Here is a 24,268-nt window from a genome sequence, read left to right on the forward strand (position 1 = left end):
ACGTGCAGATTTGAGATTAGAGCTCACGTAGAAAGACTGAGGTAGCAAAATATTTTAAAAATTATTCTCTGATGGCCTCAATGATAATGCTCTAAGAGTACATAAAGTGTTGAATCCCCGTTCTTTTTTAAACAGATTGTGAAGACTGCTGGGGGATACTTGCAATCCAGTCACAAAAGTGTAATAAAGAAATATTGGTCCTGATGGAAGAAGAGCAAGATTTACCAGAGCAACCAGTAAGTATTTCCTTTAACAATTTAAAGTTGATTGTAGAAAGGCTAATTTTAAGAAACTTTAAATATTATTCAGTTATACTACAGATTCTAAGTTAGAAATAAAATTGATGAAAGGACTCCTTAATAATATTCTTCTAAGAAAAGTGTACTTAAATTTATATTTTGCTGACTTAATGCCAAAGAGTCTGCTTAGAAAATTCAGCTTTACAAAGTAAGTATTGTATTTAGAAATGCCATTTTAAAAAAGCAGTGGCTAATTTGCAGCAATGGATGGACCTAGAGATTGTCAAATTGAGTGAAGTAAGTTGGACAAAGGAGAAATATCATGACATCCTTTTTGCTGCTGCTGCTAAAACATGACTGTCGCTTCAGTCATGTCTGACTCTTTGGGACCCTACAGACTGTAGCCTATCAGGCTCCTCTGTCCATGGGATTCTCCACACAAGAATACTGGCATGGAGTTGTCCTGTTCTCCTCCAGGGGATCTTCCCAACCCAGAGATTGAACCCATATCTCTTATGTCTCCTGCTTTGGCAGGTGAATTCTTTACCACTAGCACCACCTTGGAAGCCCCGACATCCCTTACACGTAAAATTTAAAAAGGAATGATACAAATGAACTTATTTATAAAATAAAACAGACTCACAGTCTTATGGTTGCCTGTAGTGAAGGACGGGGTGAAGGGATAGTTAGGGAGTTTGGGATGGACATGTGTACACTGTTATATTTAAAATGGATAACCAACAAGGTTCTACTGTATAACTCAGGGAACTGTGCTCAATGTTAGATGGGAGGGGACTTTGGGGAGGAATGGATGTATCTATATGTATGGCTGAGTCCTTTTGTTGTCCACGTGAAACTATCACAGCATTGTTGATTGGCTATGCTCTAATATAAAATGAATTGTTGTCATTTTTAAAGCAATGGTATTCTTAAAGTTTTTACAAAATAAAAGAGGACATTTACCAAACGGTATATATTATTTCTGCTGGAAAATCTAGTTTTATTTTTGCCTAAATTTCCCTGACTAAATTTTTTAAAGTAGTAATAGTTGAAGAAAATATAGTTTGACCACTGGCTAATTCTTTAAAATTGATAAGACCCTCGAGAATAAGTTGAATTCTTAATTTCTTTTAAATATTTAACATAAATTAATTTTAAATGTACTTGGGTGCTACAGATTTATTGCCTTACCATGGTTTCTTTTTTTTTTTTCTTTTGGTCTTTTTAAGTGTTTTTTTTTTTTCTTTTTTAACCCATAGCATTTAAAAAAGGAAGACATAGTAATCATTCTCTTAAAATACTTTTTTGTTAAAGAATCTTTTCCTTTTACTTGAGCTTCTTTTTCTGAAATAAGATAAATACTGATTCAATTTGCTCTCCTGAGTAAGCCTCTTGCATTTTAAGAGAATAGTGAGTGGTACATTTTTATCTCTCAGTAAAAGTCCAGCCTAAAAAACTTTGAATTTTGAAAGAAGATAACAGTATGTTTTTATGTTCTACATGTGTTCTTTACATCAGTGAAAGATGGTCACCTGCTTCCATTTAAATGATAAAGTCCTCTAAGTATTTTAAGTATTATACTTTATGTTCAGACATGCACATCAGTGATTCTTTTCCTATTACTCTTTTAGTCCCCTCATTTGAGTATAAAGCTAGGAAGACCTAAGCAGTTGGTAAAATGACCTTTTGAAACATTTAAAATGTCATTCCCCTATCCCTGGTGGAACATTAATAATCAAGGAAATGGTAGGGTTAAAAATCATCCTCAGCGATGTTTCAGAGATATACACTGTGAGAACAAATAGCTGAGTTAGAGACACTGAATGTACCAAGGAAGATTGTAAGACAAACGTCTAGTCATAGTTTCAAAAGGCTTATGTAAATGTTGACATCCTGCTGAAATGAGTATTGTTAGTTGCTCCTTACCTATTTAAGGTAGTGAGAATTGTGAAGCTGACCTGTTGGTGAGTCATTTTTCCCCCTCTGCTTCATCTCCTTGTCGTTCTATTTAGTTTCTATAACATGACGTGCAAAACCTGATTGTTATTTCAGAGAGAGGTGAGAAATTAAAGTGGTTTAAAAGCAGATTTTCTGGGAATTCCTGGTGGTCCAGTGACTGGGAATCTCCACTTACACTAACAGGGGCATGGGTGTGATACCTGAGACTAAGATCTCACAAGCCATGTGGCGCAGCCAAAAAATTTTTTTTTAATTAAAAAAAATAAAAATTTTCTGCTGACTGTAGATGGTGATTGTCATGGGACATCTTTTTTTTTTTAATTGGTTTGTACCAATTTATTGTCTTAATTTATTGTCTTAATTGTCTTAATTTATTTGTCTTAATTTATGAAGGTGACTGACAACACAAAGAGATCAGTGCCATTGAGAGAAAAGTTTACTGTTATAATTGTCTTAGAAATAAGAGACATAGCATGCCACAAAGGGTCCCAGGGAGAGCACCAGTGTCATTCAGGAGGCAGAGACACATAGAGCAATCCTAGAATGTATCGTAGGGGAATGCATAGGCCACACTCGTAATTGAGGTTTCTACAGGCAAGGTACAAAAAAGATCTTCACGACCCAGATAATCACGATGATGTGATCACTCACCTAGAGCCAGACATCCTGAAATGTGAAGTCAAGTGGGCCTTAAAAGCATCACTACGAACAAAGCTAGTGGAGGTGATGGAATTCCAGTTGAGTTATTTCAGATCCTGAAAGATGATGCTGTGAAAGTGCTGCACTCAATATGTCAGCAAAGTGGGAAAACTCAGCAGTGGCCACAGGACTGGAAAAGGTCAGTTTTCATTCCAGTCCCAAAGAAAGGCAATGCCAAAGAATGTTCAAACTACTGCACAGTTGCACGCATCTCACACGCTAGTAAAGTAATGCTCAAAATTCTCCAAGCCAGGCTTCAGCAATACATGAACCGTCAACTTCCTGATGTTCAAGCTGGTTTTAGAAAAGGCAGAGGAACCAGAGATCAAATTGCCAACATCCGCTGGATCATGGAAAAAGGAAGAGAGTTCCAGAAAAACATCTATTTCTGTTTTATTGACTATGCTAAAGCCTTTGACTGTGTGGATCACAATAAACTGTGGAAAATTCTGAAAGAGATGACAATACCAGACCATCTGACCTGCCTCTTGAGAAATTTGTATGCAGGTCAGGAAGCAACAGTTAGAACTGGACATGCAACAACAGACTGGTTCCAAATAGGAAAAGGAGTACGTCAAGGCTGTATATTGTCATCCTGCTTATTTAACTTATATGTAGAGTACATCATGAGAAATGCTGGGCTGGAAGAAGCACAAGCTGGAATCAAGATTGCCGGGAGAAATATCAATAACCTCAGATATGCAGATGACACCACCCTTATGGCAGAAAGTGAAGAGGAACTCAAAAGCCTCTTGATGAAAGTGAAGGTGGAGAGTGAAAAAGTTGGCTTAAAGCTCAACATTCTGAAAACTAAGATCATGCCATCTGGTCCCATCACTTCATGGGAAATAGATGGGGAAACAGTGAAAACAGTGTCAGACTTTATTTTTCTGGGCTCCAAAATCACTGCAGATGGTGATTGCAGCCATGAAGTTAAAAGACACTTACTCCTTGGAAGGAAAGTTATGACCAACCTAGATAGCATATTCAAAAGCAGAGACATTACTTTGCCAACAAAGGTCCATCTAGTCAAGGCTGTGGTTTTTCCTGTGGTCATGTATGGATGTGAGAGTTGGACTGTGAAGAAAGCTGAGCACCGAAGAATTGATGCTTTTGAACTGTGATGTTGGAGAAGACTCTGGAGAGTCCCTTGGACTGCAAGGAGATTCAGCCCGATCAGTCGTGGGTGTTCATTGGAAGGACTGATGCTGAAGCTGAAACTCCAATACTTTGGCCACTTCATGCGAAGAATTGACTCATTGGAAAGACCCTGATGCTGGGAGGGATTAGGGGCAGGAGGAGAAGGGGACGACAGAGGATGAGATGGCTGGATGGCATCACCGACTCGATGGATATGAGTTTGGGAGAACTCCGGGAATTGGTGATGGACAGGGAGGCCTGGCGTGCTGTGATTCAAGGGGTCACAAAGAGTCAGATACAACTGAGTGACTGAACTGAACTAAACTGAATAGGCAAGGTAAGGCAGGGTAATTGTTTATTTAGGATTGGAGATTTGAGGTACAGAAACTATCACTAGGTATCTGGCCCTGGGTTTATTTAGAGCAGGGGAATATAGTTCAGACTATGGTTCAAAATATAGGCTCTGGATTGCAGGGGAGATGTAAGCAACTTTGGCTCTTAGTTTGGCCCTGTGATTAATGGGTGTGAAATAGACAAATACAGAAAATGTAGAAGATGTATTAACTGTTAAAAATAACTAGGATAAGAAGAGTTAACATCAGATACTGAGGAAAATTTTCACAGACTGTTCAGTTCAGTTCAGTTCTAAAGCTTCAGTGGAAAGAATGGTCCTGTCCCAAGTTGATAATGATGAAGTCATGATTTTTTTAAAATTTTATTTTATTGAGGTGTGGTTGGTGTTAGTTTCTGGTGTACTGCAAAGTGATTCAATTATACATATGTATAATACTTTACATCTGCTAATCACCAACTCCCAGTTCACCCCTCTCCCACTCTCCTCTCCCTTGGCAACCACAAGTCAGTTCTCTATGTTTGTGGGTCTATGTCTATTTCATAGATAAATTCATTTGTATCATGTTTTAGATTCCAAACATAGAAGTGATTTGGTGTCTGGTAAGGGCCTGCTTCCTGGCTCATAGACTGCTATATTTTTCCTGCATAGCAAAGGAGGTCTCCTTTATAAGGGCACTAATCGTATTTGTGAGGGCTCCACCCTCATAATCTTATCACCCCAAAAGCCCCACTTGCACATTTTATCATATTTGGGATAAAATTTCAAAATATGAATTGGTTTGCGGGGGGCGGAATACAGATACTCAGTCTGTAGCATCCTGTGTAACCAGGGAGAGGAAGAAGACTAGTGAATATTTATATGTGGATCTACCCTAATCTTTTCTTTGGGTCACCTGTTTGATTTTCTGATGTAAAAAACAATATGTAACTCCTTTCCCTATACATTTCTCTTAAGAGGAACAGCCCCAAATTCCATCCATTGCTGCATCCAGATCCAGTCCAGGTTCTGATGCTCACTAGTTTCTACTAGATCCAGTTGTGACCTCTTTTGAACTGGTAGCCTGTGAACTTAAAAAGACACATTTCTTGCCTCCCATTGCAAGTCATGCTCCGTATGCAGTGGTGGAACAGGCAGTTGTCTCTGCCACAGGTATTTACCTTTCTAGTCATTTGGAATGCTTGTTCTCACCCCCTGTATGCTGATTTCCTTATATCAAGTTCTGGAAGTCAAATTAATAATTAGGTGACTATTGGTAAGGGCTTCCCTGGTGGTTCAGCTGATAAAAAAATCTGCCTGAAATGGAGGAGACCTGGGTTTGATCCCTGGGTTGGGAAGATCCCCTGGAGAAGGGAATGGCAACCCACTCCAGTATTCTCACCTGAAGAATTCCATGGAGAGAGAGCCCTGGCAGGCTGCAGTCCATGGGCTTGCAGAGTCAAACACAGCTGAGCAACTAACGTTGCCACTGCCCGTTGGTAAGTGTGATCAAAGAAAATAATATTAAATTTGTGTGTGTGTGTGTGTAATTTCATCTAGGTTATGATCAAACTCTTTCCCCTACTAGAACATACAGTATTACTTTCTAGTAAAAAGAATGATATGCTTTGTTGGACAGTGGTGGATAAATTCTGACACAGACGTCTTCCTTTTTAAGACTTCATGCAGACTTCTGTTGGATTTATTATTCCCAAGATTACAGTTTATCAAGCTCTAGTATGACTTAGCCTCTTGTTAAAACTTAAGAAGCATAATAATTATATACTTGTAAGGCATCTCAGAATAATTCTGGAGTGACATTTGAGATGCATAATATAATTTTCTTATCTAGAAAGTGGTATTTCTTAATATAACAGTTGTATATCAGTTTGTCTTTTCATAAACTGCTCACTCATTCTTTCTCTCCCTATCCACTCCCTTTCACCAGTTTCATTTTCAAAGCAGGTCTTTGAAGTAGATCAGTTCAGTTCAGTCACTCAGTCGTGTCCGACTCTTTGCGACCCCATGAATTGCAGCATGCCAGGCCTCCCTGTCCATCACCAACTCCCGGAGTTCACTCAAACTCATGTCCATAGAGTCGGTGATGCCATCCAGCCATCTCATCCTCTGTCGTCCCTGTCTCCTTCTGCCCCCAATCCCTCCCAGCATCAGAGTCTTTTCCAGTGGGTCAACTCTTCGCATGAGGTGGCCAAAGTACTGGAGTTTCAGCTTTAACATCATTCCTTCCAAAGAAATCCAGGGCTGATCTCCTTTAGAATAGACTGGTTGCATCTCCTTGCAGTCCAAGGGACTCTTCAAGAGTCTTCTCCAACACCACAGTTCAAAAGCATCAATTCTTCGACGCTCAGCTTTCTTGAAGTAGATAGTCATGTTGTATTTTCAGAGAGGTAGACACACAGTGAATTAACTCTCAGAACTGAGCCTTGAACCTGTATATTCTGAATTCATATGTTGTGTTATTTGTATTCCTTTGCTCTGCTGTATTTAAAGCATGATTTTGTTGTTATGTTTTTAAGCAGAGGCACAAATAGAACTCTGATTCATGAATTTGTCAGTGTATCTTCCTCTAGTAACCTTGAGTTATACCATGCCCATAAGATTATGTCATTTTTTAAATGACTGCTCTATTTATTGAGATATAATTCACATCCATTTTAAAGTGTCCAATTGGATGGTTTTTAGTATATTCACAGAGTTTTGCAGCTGTCACCAGAGTTGATCTTAGAACATTTTCATCAGTCCAAAAAGAAACTGTACCCATTAGCAGTCACCCCTCATTCTGCCCTCGCCGCAATCCTAGGCAACTACTAATTTACTTTCCTGTTGACCTTTTGTGAGTATTTCATATAAGTGGAGTTATAGTATGTGGTCCTTTGTGACTGGCTCCTTTCACTTAGCATAATCTTTTCAGAGTTTATCTGTGTTAGCATGTGCAAGTATTGATACTTCATTCCCTTTTATTGCTGAACGTTTGATTATATGGATTTATCATTCATCATTTTTATTTGTCATTATTGTGTTTATCCATTAATCTATTCATGGACACTGGGTTTCCCCTTTCTTGCTATTTTGAATAATGCTGATATGAACATTCATGTCCAGGCCTTTGTGTGGGTATATGTTTTCATTTCTCTTTGGTTATATAGTCAGAAATGGAATGGCTGGATTCTATGGCAGCTTTATGTTTAACTGTTTGAGAAACTGCTAGACTGTTTTCCAAAGTAGTTGCACTGTTTTACTTTTTGTCCATTTCTGGATTGTATTATTTGAACCCATCCTTTTGTAATCCAGTGAAATCTGTATCCTTTGAGATAGTTTAATTCCTCTATGTCAAGGTACCATATTTCCTATCCCTGACTTACAGGAGGACGGAATTGCTTAAATCAAAGTGACAGTGGGTCATGAAAGGTACAGAATTAGCTGGGAGCACATTTTCCACCCCCTGACTTCTTTGTTTGGTAGACATGTCTTTAGGTTCATTTTCTCTGTTTCTATTTGTGTGTATGTACTCTACTGAGGGAGAAGGCAATGGCACCCCACTCCAGTACACTCTTGTCTGGAAAATCCCATGGGCGGAGGAGCCTGGTAGGCTGCAGTCCATGGGTCGCTAAGTGTTGGACACGACTGAGCGACTTCACTTTCCCTTTTCACTTTCATACATTGGAGAAGGAAATGGCAACCCACTCCAGTGTTCTTGCCTGGAGAATCCCAGGGACAGGGGAGCCTGGTGGGCTGCTGTCTATGGGGTCACACAGAGTCGGACACGGTTGAAGCGACTTAGCAGCAGCAGCACTGTACTGAGCTGGCAATGTAGTAGATAAAAAATGAAAAAGCATAGTTCTTCCTTGAAAGGCCATTATGAATATATTTTAAAATTTCGCTCCAGGGCTTTTTTTTTTGAGAGTTTTCTAGCTAAATTTGTTACACTGTGGCTCTAATAAAATGAAGACTGTGGTAAGTTAGATTCTTCATTGCTCTAGTTTTCTTTGTGTAGGTTACTGTTTGTAAACCATAGACTGTTTTAACTTCATTTCTTTGATTGCAAAGAGAGTCTTTGGGTGAGCTAAGCATAAATTCATCACCACTATTGGAAAATTACTTTATTATCTGGCATTATGTAAATACTGTCATCTTCAGGTGGGAAGGACAGCACATTTTCTTATAAGAGCCTGTATTAAGTTGAATTTTTCTTGTCTTAAGCCTTGCAGTTTCCAGTCAAAACAGTTTTCCAGCATTATTACATGAGTGCATTTTTCTCCCATACCTTTCATTGAGGTTATGTCATGCATTTGTAATACAGTTAAATTCTTTTGTCACAGTGTAGATACCGTCCTGTAATTGCTTTACCTCCTGGTTGGTATGGTATCTTTTATCATATGGAAGTTTTGAATTTTTGTAAAATCAACCTATTTTCTCCTTTATGGCTTTTTAATTTAATATCATGTTTACTAAGGGTTTATCTACCTCAAAGGTTTTGTCTTTGTTTCCTTTTTCTTCATATACTTTTGTAATTTTGTTTGTAAACTTAGAGGATTTTTTTAATACCCCTTATTAATTTTATCTTTATTGGCACCTATGAAAGTTAAGGCAGCATTATATAATGTCAGTTGATATGCCATAAGCAAGGATCCAAGAGTATTTGGTTCTATTTATTTTGTCATGTTTTCTCATGAAGAATACATGTCCATGAGAAATTGAATGGACCTGGGATTTATGTTGTATTTATTATTTACTTTGAATTTTTAAATTTAATCATATTTAATAGCTATATTCCCACCTAATATGTTTGTTTAAAATTGTTTATTAGCAGGGACTGCGCTGGTAGTCCGGCGGTTAAGACTCCAAATGCAGGGGGCACAGGTTCAGTCCTTCGTTGGGAAACTAAGATTCTGCATGCCTAAAAAAAAAATTGTTGAGCAGAGTTTCTGCCTCTGTGCATACCTAACTCCTTGTAGTGGGTTGGCAGTACTCTTTGTACTTTGCGAACTTGAAATACTTTTTAAGTATTCATAATTTGTATTGCTAAGCACACTAAGCTTACTTCTGTAACTAGTTATTCTAATTCAAAAACTCTAAAATCAGATTCTTTGTAATATTTAAAACAACAACAACAGGGAAAACCATTAGTAATGTTAACTATAGATCTTCTATTTGTGACTTCTTAAACTGTTTCAATGGGAATACTTTTACCTTAGAAGGATTTAGAGAAGATGAAAATATGGGAAAAAAACAGAATAGTGTGAAGCATATTTTTTAAATTACTGGTAACTTGATAGGAATTTATTTTTATTTTTGGTATGTAAGTAATATAAATATAAAGGTATTTCTATTAAATAAATGGTTAGATGATTGCAAAATTACCATACTTACTGTTTGAAAATATATTTATGTGTCTGTTAAAATTTTAAAGTAAGCAGTTTGATTTCAAGTTTGGATACCTTATCCTGGTAAACAGTCTGTGTTGAGTAAAAATCCTGGTAAACCTTTTATTTTACCTTGAGTTTAGAAGACACTGTTTTCATTAAAAAGAAAAAAGAGAGCCCCATGTGAAAAACAAGTCCATCTTTAAAATATATCAGGGGTTAATGAAATAAATCTAAGTCTAAGCAAGACAAAAGGAAACAGTTACCCTGTAATTTATTAGTTAATCTGAGGCTGCCATTTGAGTAGCTAGATGATTTTAAATACAGATCATGACATTGATGCTTTTGTATATTTATTTTACAGGTGAAGAAAGCCAAGATGCAGGAATCAGGAGAGCAAACTTTAAGGTATACAAAGTTGAATTTCTTTTTAATGACCTACTTATAATTTGTTTTTACCTGCTGACCAGTATGTGGACATGATTTGGATTGACTTACCCTCATTTTGGTTTTCAGCATCAGTTTTTATGTTTTGAAATTATTTGATTTAAGGTGAAAATTATCCTCTGAAATTTTGTCCTTAAAATAAAGTTTGTCCTTGAAACATGTAAGTGCTGAATTTTTCTCCTTTTTTATTCATTATTTATTCAGCATAATGTACCAATCTGATGTTATCACTCAGATCCTGTGATATGTGAAGGAGACACAATGGTGAATATTCTTCAATTACATATACATAATAGGAAAAATAGAAATAAAAAAAATCCAAGAAGTTAATCCTTAATTACCAAATGGACATGGGACACCTTAATCATTAGCTCTGCTCCCCTTACAGAAAAGAGGCAGCTTCTTTGCATGTCATACTCTGGCTTCCAGAGCACCATGATTTTCAGTTGTCCACAGTTCTTACCTCCTGTTGTTTGTCTACTAGCCAGATGAACCAATAACACACTAATATCTTAATTTCAAGAATCCTAATCTTGGACCTCACACACTAGCATTCCAGCTCATTTATTCTATTGTCACACTAGCCCTGTGTCTTACTCTACACTTCCACTTATAATGACAATGAACTATCATATTTTCACTGTCAGGCATTGACCCTTCCCTCAAAAAAGACTTCCATATCTTCTGTGCTGCTCAAAAGATAAGATCTATTACTTTAATCATTTTCTCACAAACATTCGTAACTTCCTCTCCCTTTTCCCTGTCATCCTTCCCTAGCCTAACCTAGTGTTTAAAAACCCTAGTTTCATCCTTATCCCAATCATCTGAACACTGATAGGAAAACACAAAACTGCTCACTGGTCTCAGTTTCCAGTCATGATTACATCTCAGTGGGCACTTAAACATTCTTGGTGATCCAGTCACCCTTCCTGGTTTATTTCACAGTGGTAAAATTGTTTCTCTTTCCTCCTTACCTTCCTTCATTCCTTCTCTCCTTTCTTCCCTGCCTCTCAGCCTGCCTTCCTTTCTTCCTGCCTCCCTCCCTCCCTCCCTTCTTCCCTCTTGCTGCTTCCTCTCCTCACCCTTCCCCTTCTATTTACTCAGCTGGGGATCTGACGCCCTACTCCAAAGAGAAATCAGAAGTGGATAGGAACTGCCTTACTTGTCTTATCACCGAATCTACCCCCTTAACTGCTTCAGTGCTTCTAATATTCTCTGCATCCCTTTTCTCTGAAGTTAATTCCCTTGCTCATCTCTCTCCAGTTGTACAATGGAGCCTATCAGCTTCATCTTTTCCTGCTATTATTCCATCTCCTTCAGCAACTGCTTTATTCGGATAAAATACAAATAACCTGAAATACACCATTTCGGTCATTTTTAAGCGTATAATCCAGTGGTACTAAGTACATTCACATTGTTGGGCAATCATTACCATCTATCTCCAGAACTTTTTTTATCTTCCCAAACTGAAACTTTGTATTCATCAGACTCTCCATTTCCCCCTTCTTCTAGCTCCTGGCAACCATCATTGGGCTGTGTCTATGATTTTGACAACTCTTAAGTACCCTATATCAGCACAGTCATAAATTATTTGTTTTTCTGTGACTTGTTTGTTTCGTTTAGCCTGATGTCTTAATGGCTTATCCATTTGTAGCATGTGTCAGAGTTTCCTTCCTTTTTAAAGCTGACTAATACTCCGTAATAGTCCATACCACGTTTTGTTTATCCATTCATTGGTTGATTGTGTTTGTTATTGTCAAGAGTTTCATTGAATGAGAAAGAGGTATTTGTGATGCTTACTTTTGGAGTTGGGTGTTTTTGCTCTTTTTTTGGAGGAGGGAAGTTTTATTTTGGAGTATTTTTTTTTTCCATCATACACATGTTAAGTAAATTTTATATAACTGAGGATAATCATATTTTGAGATAGTAATTTTTCTAGATATAATTTCAAATATTTAACAAAGTGCTAGAGTTAATTCACTGTCTTGGTGCTTTTGTTTCTGTTTAATCTCTAGATACTTAGTTGAATACATAGGAGACTTTGCTGTAAGAATCCAGGACCATAGGGTTTTAGGAACTTGTCCATTGTACACCAGATCATACAAGTATACCTTCTACAATACAAGATCTAGAAATAGTCTTTCAACAGTTGGTATAACAATGATCCCCAGACTTACTCAGACTAGTCTTACACATAGAAAACCAGTCATTATATTCAGAAATGTGAAGTTCTTGTCAGGGTTTATACCATTCTCCTTGGAATCCTATTTAATTAGGCATAAGATGGGGCTCAGAAGTCTGTATTTTTACCAATCATTCAGGTAATTATAAGAAATAAGCCATTTTGGGAAACAGTGATACAATTATCTTTCAGTTCCCATAGTCATATCTTGGTTACTATATTAAGTGCTATTTTGAAAGTACAGACATTTGAGTAAATAGATTAAGATAAACTTCATCTGGAGATTTACTTTTTAAAATTAGTTACATCTGAGGAAAACTTGTTTGAACATTCAGAATATACCAGGGAAAAAACCTTTATTGATACTATGCTTGAATATTAAAGGTTCATTCAGAAAAGATATGAGAGCTTTAAGAATTTTGGTGCTTTGTACTTTTTTTGAATAAGTAACATTTCTTTTTAAAATTTTCTATGTAGAAACTATTCTTACTGTTTATTAGTCTTATCTTTCCAAAAAAAGAAAAACTGGAAAAAAAATTTTTGATGATGGCATAGTGTTCCCTTGAATGAGGATATGTTACATATTTTTTACCCAGTTCTTTAACCAGTTGGACATTGGTTTCCAAAATTTTATGTAACAAATCATGTTGCAATGAAAATACTTCTTCATTAGTTTATACACACCAGTTCCAGTTACTCACCCGCCATGAATATGTAACCATAGTTCTTTTCATACTTCTCCAACATCGTGTCACAAACTTTTTGTCTTTGCTAACTTAATAAGTGAAAATAAAGTTTTATTCTAGTCTTTAAAAAAGTCATATCTTTCCCGGTATGTGGAGTATCTGCGACAGTGTCCTCCGCTTCTTCCTAGAGTGTAGAACAGCAAAGCAAATTTCTTGCTGCAGGAACATGAATGTGGGAAGAATACCTGGACTGGGGAAAAGTTGTATTATAATAGTACTGGCTACAGTTACATGTGTTTACTCTCTTCTAGTCTTTGCTCTAAATACTTTTCATGTATTGACTCATTAATCCCTACAACAGCCCTGAAAGGTAGGTTCTCTAATTATCCCTCATTGACTGTTGCAAAAACTGGAGTACAAAGAAGTTCAGTGACTTGCCTAAAGCCATAAAGCTAGTTTTGACAAAGTGCAATATGAGCTCAAGCAGTCTGGTTCCAGAGTCTGCACCCTTAAGCACTGTACTATACTAGTGGTTGAGGGAATACGGGGAGAGTTGGAAAGTAAGGTAAGAGGAAGAGGGAGAACATTGTGAAAGTCAAAGGGTAATCTCCATTTCAGAATCTCACTGAGGATCTGCCCAACATTAAAGTATCTATCTAACATAATGATTTATCCTCCTAGTTTATATGACTTAGTCTTTTTCAGTTTCTCTTAACTTGTGTTATAAGTTTTTTTAAAGAAGATTTTGCTCAGTTTGAGGTATAAGAACAAAAATGTGTTTTTAATTGGGGGAAAACAGAAGTGCAGTGTAATGCACCATCTTCAGGTTCAGAACCCCTTCTTGTGTAAGCATGTGTAATTTGCAAAAGCTTTTCAAGTGATTGTGAGGACCATTGTCTGAAGTTAGTCATCTCCCTACATTCCTTTGGTACTTTGGAAATAAAGTGAGAGCAGTTTTAGGTTGCTGTAGAGTTTTTCTTTTACCGTGTGGTCTTTAGAGAAAATCTGAGTTGCCTGTTGCTTACATGAAATTTCCACATGGTATAAAACCAGTCATGGTCTAGGGATGTGACAAAGAACTGGAATGCTGAAGGTACTAGGCTTGGCCTTAGCTGTTAGGTAGCTGATAAAAACCAAGAATAAGGACTTCATGAAGTAGACTTACCTTGCCCCTTATCTAGGAAGAAATTGATTTGATTTAATCACTTTTAGCAATGCAGCAGATCAACCAGAGGCTAATGTATTCATTTTGGTTTTCCCAGTCAAGTAAGCAACCCCGAAGTCAGTGATCAGAAACCTGAAACTTCAAGCCTTGCTTCAAACCTTACCATGTCAGAGGAAAGTAAGTACCATATTCTGTGCATCATGGACGTATTCCTGTGACCAGGTGATGCTGACCTTTTATAACTGGTTTTCACTGATTGCCTCACTTGTCTCAGAGTATCCAGAATCCTTTCATTGCCTTGTATGTGTGTTCATCCTTATGCCCTCCTGTAAACTTTATTACATACCAGCTAAGGAGCAAAATCACATGGGATCCACTCCTAGGGATTGGTGATTGTGTTTTTGTTTTGAGATTGAATGTTCTTCTAAAGGTAATAAATAATGCTTTACTCAAAATCAGAAAAATTTGTGGGCCAGCCTCTGACTCCTTCTCTGGATGGCTTGATGTGTTTCCAGCTTTCTAATAACCAAATGATTCTACCTATCCATCTGGACAAAAAAAGAAAGAAAAGTAGTCCCCTGAGAGCCCAAGATTGATACTGGGCCCTGAGGGAGACCCATCTTAATAGGATACACCCTCTGCTTTCCAAACCTTAGCCAAAAATTTGTAGAATGTTCTTTTTTTTTTCTTGTGGAGATCTAAGTTTCTTTGGAATATCATGGTGGTATGCTCCATAGGGCAGATAGTCCTCCTTGAAATTAAATAGCTATGCCCTTTCATATTATACCACACACTTCAGAAGAATAAATTTGTGTACGTTGCTTTATAAAAAGACATTTGTTTAGGAGATATATCTTAAGATGCTTAATCTTAAATAATTCCCATGTAATAAAAGATGGTATGCCTTTAAAAAAAAATGGTTATGTCTTGAGTTGTATATATTGCTTCCTCAAAGATGCTGTTCCAGTAGTTCTCAAACTTCTAGCATACCTGAGAGTTACCTGGAGTGCTTATTTGTAAGGTAGCATTCTAGCCTCATCTTCAGTGATTATCATTTAGAAGACCTGTTGTGGATGAGAATCTGCATTTTCAAGAAGATAGCTAGGTAACTCTGATACATATGGGAACTGCTCTAATCAACGAAAGGAGTCTCTAATTTTTTTAGTATCTCACTCCAGTATTCTTGGGCTTCCCTTGTGGCTCAGGGGTAAAAAATCTGCCCGCAATACTGGAAACCAGGGTTTGATCCCTGGGTTGGGAAGATCCCCTGGAGAAGGGAAAGGCTACCCACTTCAGTATTTTGGCCTGAAGAATTCCATGGACTGTATAGTCCATGGAGTCTCAAAGAGTCGGACATGACTGAATGACTTTCACTTCACATCCCCAAGAAAAAGGTCTGTTCCTTATATACTTCAGGGCCCAGAAGTAAGTTGAGTGTTCTTGCTTCTTAAAAATTATTTCTCTTTTTTTCCTTCAAAAACTCTAGTTCCTTTGAAGTCTATATGGATGCCCCTTCCTCCAGCTTTCTTTTTACCTCAGACTGAACTCCTAGTCATTTTGCTCTTTAGGGACTAGATCTTTGTTTTCTTCTCCATCCAGACCTTTATTATTTTTGGTAATTTGAACGTCCGTGTAGATGACCTATCCAACACCCATAATGTCCCTCTTCTTTTCCTATCCCTTTTTACTCCACATGGATTCTGCAGTTCTTCATTACAAGTACTCCCTTACTAATACCTTCAATAATTTTGCCTCTTGTACTGTCCTTGCTAAACCCCAATCCTGATTTAATCCAACTGTCCACCTTCTCTGTAAGTATTACATTAAATAGCTGAACATTACTGGGTAGTTTATACACTTAGCTGACTGTTTACTCACAGGGCCTCAAGTGGGCACCCTACTACTCTTTACTCATGAGTTTTACCTTTTACAATTTATTTCCTCTCAGAGCACACATACTCACCTTTCTTCATATTTGACTGATGATTTCTTCTCAAATAGAAGCTGTCTGACAGGAGGTTCCCTTATTAACCTATCACCACCAAGTCTTCAGCCCTACTTGTGTTTGTACCCATGTTACCTTGTTTTATTCTTGTCAGAATGGAAATAGTATTCTTGTTCCTGTGAAAGGTAAGACCTTTTATTTGTGCTTCATATCCTGTCTGTTCTCACCTACCCCAAGGACTTTGGTACTGTGATTATCCTAATACCATTCTTGCATTGTCTTATTCTTCTCTTCTTAATCCATCCTGTCTGTGGAGACATGATCCAGTATCTTCCATCTTAAAGCACAAACAAAACCCTCCCTGAAGTCCTATTCCCCACCAGTTACAGACCTTCTCTTTGTCCCATGACCCGCCTTGGAACCTCTGGAAAGAGTTGCCCTCACTTGTTCTGTCTGCTCCCACTCACTCTTCATCCCTCTCAAACTTAACTTTGTCACCATTCTTCCAGTGAAACTGCTTTTGTCAAGGTCATTAGTTCCTTTCAATAACTGAAAGTACTAGTTCCAGTGGGTATTCCTGTCTGCTTGTATCTTGCCTCTTACCACTCTTTCTCCCACCTTTCTTCTTTGCTGGCCTTTCTTCTGCTGTCTGATCTCTGAATGTTAGTGGGTTTGGTTCTAGTCCACCATCTTTGTTCTTTCTGAATTCTCTCACTCTGTTCTTTCTGAATTCTCTCACCCATTTCGTTACTTTAAATATTTGATGTGTAGTTAATGAATTTCAAATTTGTGTTCCTAGTCTGACTTCTTGCTCTAATTTCGTTTTTGTATCCATCCTACTGCCTACTTGATATCTCCACTTAGATATCTAAAAGGAAAGTCATACTTAAAATATGTAAAAGCTTTCTCTGCCCTTCAGTTCAGTTCAGTTCAGTAACTCAGTTGTGTCAGACTCTGCGACCCCATGAATCGCAGCACGCCAGGCCTCCCTGTCCATCACCAACTCCCGGAGTTCACTCAGACTCACGTCCATCGAGTCAGTGATGCCATCCAGCCATCTCATCCTCTGTTGTCCTCTTCTCCTCCTGCCCCCAATGCCTCCCAGCATCAGAGTCTTTTCTAATGAGTCAACTCTTCGCATGAGGTGGCCAAGGTACTGGAGCTTCAGCTTTAGTATCATTCCTTCCAAAGAAATCCCAGGGCTGATCTCCTTTAGAATGGACTGGTTGGATCTCCTTGCACTCCAAGGGACTCTCAAGAGTCTTCTCCAACACCACAGTTCAAAAGCATCAATTCTTGGGCGCTCAGCCTTCTTCACAGTCCAACTCTCACATCCATACATGACCACAGGAAAAACCATAGCCTTGACTAGACAGACCTTTGTTGGCAAAGTAATGTCTCTGCTTTTGAATATGCTATCTAGGTTGGTCATAATTTTCCTTCTCTGCCCTCAGCCCTCACCAAAGCTGTTCTCTTCCCCAACTTCTTCATCTTTGGAAGTATTTTCACTATCCCTCCAATTTCCCAAGCTGAAAATCTAGAAATTATCCTGTATTCCCTGTTTTCCTTATTCCTTAATTCAATTCATCAGAGTCTCCTGTTAATTTTACTTTCAGAGTATATTTCTAGGTTTTTGCCTTGTTTCCACTGCTGTTACCTTTTTTTTTAAACCAGTGCAGAGTTGAACACATCCAAATTTATTTACACAATGATAAAGAAATTTGAGTTCTATTTCCATTTTTTGGAATTTTATTCTGGGATCCAACTTTGTTGTATAACTGACATAGGTCATTGAAACTTGATTATCCCACTTCACATGCAATTTTCTGTCTCAAGGGAACAGAAAACTTGGGTTTTTAATGCACATACAATAATGATCTTAATACTGCTTTACAATTTAGTAGGAAGGCAGCTGTCCCACAGCTTGAGGGGGAAGAAGGGCAGGCACAGAAGTTAAAATTAAGCAGATTATGCCTTGACTCTTTCTAATCTTTTCATAGTTCCCAAGTACCACAAAGATTAAGGCTCATTCATTCTCTAGAAAAGTAAAAATTGGCCTAGATCTCCTAGAATGTTTTGCGAATCTCTTCTCTGGTGGCTCAGACAGTAAAGCGTCTGCCTGCAGTGCGGGAGACCCGGGTTCGATCTCTGGATTGGGAAGATCTCCTGGAGAAGGAAATGGCAACCCACTCCAGTACTCTTGCCTGGAAAATTCCATGGACTGAGAGGCTCCTGAGAGCCTGGTAGGCTATAGTCCATGGGGTCGCAAATAGTCGGACACGACTGAGCGACTTCACTTTCACTTTTCAGTTTCTAGAATTAAATGAGAGAGGGAGAAGGATTTGGGTTTTTGAAAATACTTGTCAGCAGAGAAGGAACCATTATGTAGAAATCAAATGAACTTCTGTTCTATGTAATGGATGATAAGAACCTTGGATCTAACTGAGATTCCCTTCATTTTTGTCAAAGTGATTAATGATTAGTATAATCTACAAATTGCTGTGAATTATTTTCAGAGACTGTGAACAGTGGCAATAGGCAATATCCATGATAAGCTCATTCGTAGATGGTTTGTGTTACTGTTGGGCATGAATTGACCCCACATCTGATCTCTATCAGTGTTCCCTTTGGGGGTAAGACACTCAGAAAACCCAGCTAGAAGAAAAAAAAGAAAGAAAGAAAACCCAGCTAGACATAAAGTTAGTTGGTTCACCCTTAGTCCTTATTCACAATAGAGCAACCTCCCTTATAATAGATAGTGGAGGATGTTCTTGAACAATTTAGGAATCTGGTACAAGCTCTATGTGTTGTAGCTCTGTCTATAATATGGACTGAAATACTACTAATGAAAAGGATTCTGCTACCTGTCAAACTTGAGTTGAATATTTACAGTATTTATTCCGAATGAAATCATGAAGATTAAGCCTCATGACAGTATCTATTCTAGATGAAATCATGAAGGTCAAGAGGGCAGTAGCTGTGAAAGTCCCTTTACTTGATGGTTTATCAGAGCGTTACATCAGTTCCTCAGGTCTATCTCTGCATTACCAAACTTAAAGCTGTATTACAAAGCTGAAAAAAATAATAGTATAAAAGCATGCTTGCATCTTTCTGCTGCTGATTATATATAGCAGTAGCAACAGTTATTGGATACTTTTTCCAAATCTGTCTTCCTGCAGGTCATCCTTATGACCTTTTACTCAGAATAGGGTAAGCATCCAGAGAATGAATAAGCTGAAGAAGTATAATGTGGCTTCCTAGACATGGATCTTGCATTTTAACTTCACCTTTGAGCATAGATGAGAGCTTAAGAAGTTGCTTCATTTATGGTTTTAAAACAGTGATGGTGATGGTAAAGATCAATCGGTACTGGGAATTCCCTGGCCGTCCAGTGGTTAGGATTCCACACTTTCGCTGCTAAGGGCCCAGGTTTGATACCTGGTTGGGAAACTAAGATCCCACACACCACACAGCACAGCCAAAAATAGAGATCAGTTGGTACTTACCTTCAGCTCTTTTCTATACTGCCTTCATTCTAGATTCTTTTACTGTCTCTAAAAGTCTCTATAAACTCATTATTAGAAGAGTGAGGTATTTCTATTGTGTAGTCTTTTTAAATTTCTGATGTCCAAGCTTTATTCTGTTCCTTAGTTTGAAAGACTATACACTGAGACATGAAATTTCTCCCTTTAATTTTTGGAATGTTCTAACTTTTTACCTGGTGGTATCTTTCTTTCAGTTATGACATGCACCGATTACATCCCTCGCTCATCCAATGATTATACCTCACAAATGTATTCTGCAAAGTAAGTTGAATAATTGTTTCAAAAATCTGTATGCTTTTTCTCTAGATTCATTGCAAAATGTAACTTGATATTTAAGCTATTAAGTTGACATTTATTTTCACCTCTCTTGTTCTCTCTGGCCCTACTCCAGTTTTTTTATTCCATGTAAATATAGTCTAGGTATCATCCTTTTAAAAAGTTAATGATTGTCTGAAATAGATCACTGTTACCCAGGGGCTTTCTCAAAGTGAATAGGCACTGAAAAGTGTAAAATACCATTAATGATGAAAATATATCACTGCTTAACCTCTCATTGTTCTCTCTTTGCTCCGCTTTAAAAGAGAGATCAATTAAAAAAGCTAAAGCCAGCCTCAGACTGGGACTTCTGGGCCTAATCTGTGTTCATCTTACGGCTTTAGAAGCTTATTCTTTTAGAAGTGTACTCAAGTAGAAAGTAGGCTGAGGTTAGACAGGTTTAGTGAGTTTAAATCACTGAGAGGCAATATTTTGGGCCTCATGAGATAAGATCAGCATTTAAGATCCACTAAGCTAATCATCTCCAAGATGAGTAGGTGCAGAACAGTGTGTATATCAAGCTACCAATTGCACATTGATAAAGGTTGAGCCTGCATATATAGATGCGTACAAGTGTGCTTTATTAACCTAGGATAAATTCTTACGTACTTACATAGGCAAGTTACATAAAGAAATTGGTGACAGAGGTGAATAATATGTCTGGGTCTCTTGTAAAAGAAAACTTTCCTTTTTGTGCCCATTTGTATTAAGTGCCTTTTGAATTTTGCATCAGTTTAAAAAAAAGAAGCTGATTGAAAAATCATCTCAATGAATTCTACAAATTCTAATCTAGTATTACCATTAACATTAATAACATCCTTGGGCCAGTCATTTTCTGTGTTTTTCTTCTGTGAAATGACTGAACCTGTTCTCTGAGGTCGTTATGAAGGTGATGAAATAATTTGAGCTATAAAGACACTAAATAAAAAAGATTTTATTATCTTTATCATATCTGGAGATTAATCCATTTGAAGTTACTAAGATTTTAAATCATTCCCACATGATTTGATTAACAGCTACAGCCTGAGCTATTTTCTGGTCTCAGGACTGGCTAAAAAGACTAGAAATTTTCAAATTCAGTCTTTTAGAGTCTACTGAGATGTGAATATAGCAAATTCCAAATTCATTAATTTATTCAAAAAAGTATTGTATACCTGTTGCACTCAGGACACCTTGTTAGCTTTCTACCTTAATGTAGACCTCCTTACCCAGAGAAGGCAATGGCACCCCACTCCAGTACTCTTGCCGGAAAATCCCATGGACGGAGGAGCCTGGTAGGCTGCAGTCCATGGGGTCGCTGTGAGTCAGACACGACTGAGCGACTTCACTTTGACTTTTCACTTTCACACATTGGAGAAGGAAATGGCAAGCCACTCCAGTGTTCTTGCCTGGAGAATCCCAGGGATGGGGGAGCCTGGTGGGCTGCCATCTATGGGTTCGCACAGAGTTGGACACGACTGAAGCGACTTAGCAGCAGCAGTAGCAGACCGCCTTACCACTTATCTAAACCATTGCATTTTTTAACTGTCTCTGTTTCAAGTCCCCTTCCCCCATCCATTTTACAAAGAAATATCAAACTAATGTTTATTAAAGAACAGCTTTGATCTTGTCATCCTTTTCTCAACAATTTCAGTGACTCCTCATTGTTTCAGATTTGTCTGAACACTTTTAGCCTGGTTCAAGGTCTTTGCTGTCTGTCTTATACTTTCCTTTAGTATAATCTCTGCTCCTTGTTGGCTGAAGCCCTGTCTGTACCCTTGGCAGAGGCTTTCTCTTTTTCTAGAACACCTTTTCTCTCTCTCATTTTTGCACATTCTGTCTGCTCACAGATCACTTCTTTATGGCCTTCCTTCATTTTCTTCTTTCCAAAAACTGCAAAAAAAAAAAAAAACTTTCCCCTCTGAAACTACCTCCCCCCATTATTTTATTTTTATGACCTACATGGTACATATGACACTTACTTTCTTACTTTATAAGTACAAGATAACTCACTAAATAAAATAACCCATATCTAAAAATTCAGTGCATAAAATGTGGCGCCATCTTATTCCATGGATGAAATGAGCAGGTCCGCTAGCTGGTTTAAAATCCCGGAAGTGTCACTGTTGAATTCATCTCTAGCTAAACCAACTAGTGGCAGTATACTCTGACTTAAATCCCAGCGGGGCAAGTCAGTGTCCTGTCTAGGACTTCCCGGATTTTATTAGTCACTTGACTCTTGATCTTATAGGCTCGATCTAGGGCCATTGGGCCACATTCCTGATCCTGGTTTTCTAATATGGTGGTTGCCTGCTTTTTCTCTGAAGGTCTCACCCTCTTTTCCAAGTTCCACTTTCACTCTCAAAACTTTAGTTTGGCCTGGAGGGCTCCATGGGGAATGGAGTCAGTTGCCAATCTGTTCTATCCAGTTGTGTGTCCTTCCAGGATTTTATTCTGTATTTAGACATAAGGGCATAAATGAGCTTAGTCAGTACCTGTGTCTCACACAGGGCCTTGCACGTAGCACACCACAAGTGTGTGTGGTGTGATTGGACCTTTGGAGGATGTTTGAAACTGTTGATTTTTCTATAAAATTGTTTGTTAGGTAGATGATAAGTAGACCTGAAAAGGAAAAAATAATTCTGCTTTCTGACTATAGTAAGAGGCATTTTATGTGACAGGTTAGTCTACTCATTATTGATTCTTTGCTGTTAGTGATATTAACTGTTTTTTGTTTTTCTTATGTGAAATTTTTTGTTTTCTTGAACTTTTCTAGACCTTACGCACATATCCTCTCAGTTCCTGTTTCGGAAACTGCTTACCCTGGGCAGACTCAGTACCAGACTTTGCAGCAGTCTCAACCCTATGCTGTCTACCCTCAGGCAACCCAGACGTACGGACTACCTCCTTTCGGTAAGGCATCCTGTTGTAAGCAGTTTCTAAGAATATTGATTTTATCCCACAGAAATTTCCATCTTTCCCCCAAAAGCAAGCATGGCTAATCAGGAAGCTGAGAGAAAGCAAGTTGTTCTTGACAGCATCTGCTTGTTACAGGTGTGATAGAAGTTGGGTGTGCTTTTCCACAGTGTATTTGATGCATGTAATATAAAATCATAACTTGTCAGTACTCACTTATTTATCTGCCATAATTTAGATATTTCCAAGGTGCTAAGTCTTGACTGGAAAAGTTGGAATCTTCATGTTTTTGGAAACTGTTTGAGGCATTGCTATTGATTTGACTTACTTCGTGGAAAACATGGTACCATGACAAATATATTTTGAGGTGGCTAATTTCTTACTAAAACTAAGTAATCTACATATCCAGGTAGAATATACCTTATAGTTCTCTCTCTCTGTGTCAGTTTCTCCCCTTCCTTCTTATCCCATACCACAAAGTGATCAGTTGTTGCTCTGCTGAACCGAAAAGTCATCTTAGAGGGGGAAATCCCTGATTTTGTACAGCCTTATCTTGTGCATAGAGAGTTTTGTTCTTTGGTTTTAGGTATCTTGGACTGAACTATAAATTAGAATGATTTCCTAGAAGTCAGTTTGAGGTTCTTTGAGCACTTAATATCTGCTGATTTTTCAGTGTGTGTACTGATATGTTCAGTGTGGTTTAGTGCTGCTTTGCTAGAACTGATGTCAGGAAATTGAAAGAATACTGTATTTTTAAAAAAATATTCAGTATGTTAATAAAAGTATAACTTGGTAGCCTTTATTGCAACTAGCTGGGAATTAGAAAATCTTTCTAACAGATTGCCACAGATTCTGGGTGTTGCTTGCTTTTGGTTTTGACATTCCTACTTTTCCTGGCCTATTTGGCTACTCTTTTATGGTAGTTACAACTTTCTTACTTTGAGACTTGTTAGCATTCCTTGGCTCTTGATAACTACTAGAAACAAAAATGGGAGATATGTTTAATGGTAGTGGTAGCTGATAACTTCATGAAAGAAAAGAAGCAGAAATGCTCGTTTTCCTGTTTGTACACGCACGCCTCAGTGCCTGTCAGTGTCAGCAAGGATACTAAAACCTTATGTTGCTGATATATTTAACCAGCCAAGACTGGGCAGTCCTTTCAGATGCAGAACTCTCTGTGAATATGTTTGTGTTTATTTCTTTTTGTATATGTTAAAGCTAATTTACCAGCAGCTGGCTAATATCAATAGGCTAGCGAGTATAAAGCATTTCATGTTGTTTTTTTTTTCACTCTCTGTTTTGATTTAAATTCTTTATTGGAAAGCCAAAAGCCCTT

At 37.9% G+C, this 24,268-nt stretch overlaps 1 protein-coding gene across 7 annotated transcripts in view; it reads left to right on the plus strand.

Annotated features, from left to right (window-relative positions):
• The window catches only part of EYA3 (EYA transcriptional coactivator and phosphatase 3), a 188,334-nt gene that overhangs the window by 115,014 nt on the left and 49,052 nt on the right, over positions 1-24,268 (plus strand). For all 7 annotated transcript variants that reach the window (XM_025001181.2, XM_005203133.5, XM_005203132.5 and 4 more), the window contains 5 exons: positions 136-236; positions 10,117-10,160; positions 14,330-14,409; positions 19,917-19,983; positions 22,793-22,929. In XM_025001181.2, coding sequence (XP_024856949.1) covers positions 204-236; positions 10,117-10,160; positions 14,330-14,409; positions 19,917-19,983; positions 22,793-22,929 — 361 coding nt within the window. In that variant the 5' untranslated portion in view covers positions 136-203. The remainder of the gene's footprint in view (positions 1-135; positions 237-10,116; positions 10,161-14,329; positions 14,410-19,916; positions 19,984-22,792; positions 22,930-24,268) is intronic.

The sequence above is a fragment of the Bos taurus genome, chromosome 2, assembly GCF_002263795.3.
Source record: "Bos taurus isolate L1 Dominette 01449 registration number 42190680 breed Hereford chromosome 2, ARS-UCD2.0, whole genome shotgun sequence".
Lineage (NCBI taxonomy): Eukaryota > Metazoa > Chordata > Mammalia > Artiodactyla > Bovidae > Bos > Bos taurus.